Source organism: Penaeus chinensis, chromosome 14 (assembly GCF_019202785.1).
Source record: "Penaeus chinensis breed Huanghai No. 1 chromosome 14, ASM1920278v2, whole genome shotgun sequence".
Lineage (NCBI taxonomy): Eukaryota > Metazoa > Arthropoda > Malacostraca > Decapoda > Penaeidae > Penaeus > Penaeus chinensis.
The window spans coordinates 1542834-1545333 of record NC_061832.1 but is presented as its reverse complement, the minus strand read 5'-3'; the positions used below and the strand labels follow the sequence as shown (position 1 = coordinate 1545333).

The 2500-nt window shown below is 41.4% G+C and overlaps 1 protein-coding gene across 1 annotated transcript in view; it reads right to left on the bottom strand.

Annotated features, from left to right (window-relative positions):
- The window catches only part of LOC125032152 (DNA replication licensing factor MCM4-like), an 8352-nt gene that overhangs the window by 882 nt on the left and 4970 nt on the right, over positions 1–2500 (bottom strand). The window contains exons 6-11 of the mRNA XM_047623207.1: positions 2261–2396; positions 1896–2138; positions 1528–1756; positions 1205–1399; positions 832–1080; positions 100–636 (exon numbers count right to left, since the gene is read on the bottom strand). Coding sequence (XP_047479163.1) covers positions 100–636; positions 832–1080; positions 1205–1399; positions 1528–1756; positions 1896–2138; positions 2261–2396 — 1589 coding nt within the window. The remainder of the gene's footprint in view (positions 1–99; positions 637–831; positions 1081–1204; positions 1400–1527; positions 1757–1895; positions 2139–2260; positions 2397–2500) is intronic.

Here is a 2500-nt window from a genome sequence, read left to right as displayed (position 1 = left end):
TTTTAATACATGTCCAATGTCTTTAAAAAATTAATTGAAAACTCTATGGGGTTAAATATGGGTTAACCAAATGCCATATGTTAGAATATATAATCTTACCTCCAAGCTTCTTCCACATCAGAAACCTCCACCGTGTGGGCTAGACGGACTTTGGAGTGTGCCTCGGCCAATCGAATCAGGGACTCCAGCTGACGGGGATAAGCAGTGACTTGTCCACGGCCACTTCCAACTTTGCGCATGTCAACGTAGGCAGAGATCAGTCGCTGAGAAGCGTCATCCGAAAGCTTGGGATGGATGTATTCTCGTGCATAGGCAAGATAGTCACGGAGAATGCTCATGTCTAAATTCTCCTCGTCATTAGCAGCTTCTGAACGATAGTAAAGGGAGACTAAATGGCGTGCCAGACGGCGATCGTACAGCTCATCATGAGGATCCAACATCAAGAAAATGAGGTCAAAACGTGACATCAGTGTGTGAGGGAGCTGAATGTTTTCTATAATTGTTTTGTTCTTGTTCCACTGTGACTCCACTGGGTTAGCAGCTGCCAGGACTGAAGTCCTCGCATTGAGCTGACAAATGATTCCAGCCTTGGCAATGCTGAGAGTCTGCTGTTCCATTACCTCATGAAGAACAGACCTGCAATCAATTAAATGTTCAGTTCCACTCAAGTTCTTTATCTAATCTTTGAACAAAAATACAGCCTAAAATTGCATTCTAAAAATGTTATGGCCAGTTGAAGTAAAAGCAGTAAAGTGAACAGTAAAAGGGATTGGATAGGTTATATAAATAAAATAAGAAATTAGTATAAACATTAAATTTAACAATGCTTACCGTGTAGATTCATTCATCTTATCGAATTCATCTATACAGCAGATACCATTATCAGCCAAAACAAGAGCACCAGTCTGCAATACTAGCTGCCGTGTCTCAGGATCCTTCGTAATATAGGCAGTCAGACCAACAGCCGAGGAACCCTTTCCACTTGTATACTGTGACCTTGGTACCAAGTTGTACACATACTGCAGCAACTGAGACTTGGAAGTACCTGGGTCTCCACAAAGGAGAATGTTGACCTCAGATCTGTGGATGTGGAAATAAGATTTGATGACAGCTATTTTTGGATGTTCCTATTCTTAGACTTTCTTGTGACTACAAACTACAAATACAATGCAATTCACTGAATTCCTCTGCAGCTTATAATCACCTGAAATGGCCTCGGCCTGCATTGGTGAAGTCCTTGCGTGTTCCTCCAAACAGCTGCAGCAAGATACCCTTCTTAATATCTTCGTTCTCATAGATTGATGGCGCAATGGCTCTGGCTAAACGCTCATAACAATCAGGTTTCTGAGAAAGTTCCTTGAGAAGCTGAATGCGTTCTTGTGGGAATCGTGGAGTCTCACTGAGGACACAAATAAGTGAAGTTTTATAAAAAGGTAAAGGTAAAACCTTTCATTATATAAAAAATCTGACAATGCATTTGCACAAGTATATTAATAAGGTAAACTTGTGAAACTCATCCCAACTTACCCATCCTCCTGACCATGGAGCCTCTTGATATCAACCTTCCGGAAATGGACAACGTCAATGTGTGTCTTGTAAACACTCTTCAGGTTTCTCATGCGTGGGTTCAGCCTTAGTGGCGTTGCTCTGTAGATGCCAGTAACTGTCACACGGTCACCAGGCTGGACACCATCAACAAGATCATTGTGGGCATACACAAGCACAGTGTGGGGAGTCTGACCAGGGGGCATATCATCTGTCAAAAGAGAAACCTTATCATTCAGAAAATCATTAAATCAGTTCTAAGGATTTGAGAAGCCTTTTTAATTCTTAAAGTTCAATATGGGTAACAAATTAATTTTAGAAATAAATACAATAAAACCCAAAGGACTGACCTGGACTTTCCTGCATCTTGATCATCTGCTTATCAGAGAACTGTGAGCGGTTGTGAATTAGAGTAAAGGAGTGGCTGGTGTTGCAATGGGTGCAAAGGGTGGGCTCAGCAATGCGGCCTCTGTCAATTTCGACTGTGGTGGAGAAGGAACACACATGGCAGCGGAAGAAGGCCTCTCGCATCTCTGGCATGATGTTGGATGTTCGGATGACCATACCAGAGATTGTGATCAACTGGTCAATATCTGGAAGACAAAAATTGTGCTACAGATGGGGAGGAAAATGAAAAAATCATGAAGATTAATCACTTCTAACAATTAAGCTAAAAAATTGTATCAATTTGACACTTGGTGTGCACAATACCAACCTTCTGGATTTAAGGCACGCATGTTCTTGGTCTTGTCAGCATTGAAAGGCCGAACCTGAATCTGATGTTCAAGGATGGTGTCTGGATAACGCTCAAAGAACATCTCATTGATGGCCATATCAAACGTGGGGATTACCTGGTAAAAACGGTAAAAGGGTTTACTGAACCTGAATATATAAAATTTAGAGCTGATTATATACTGATGATGAGATCTTGTCTGCATCAAAAAAGATTGAGGAC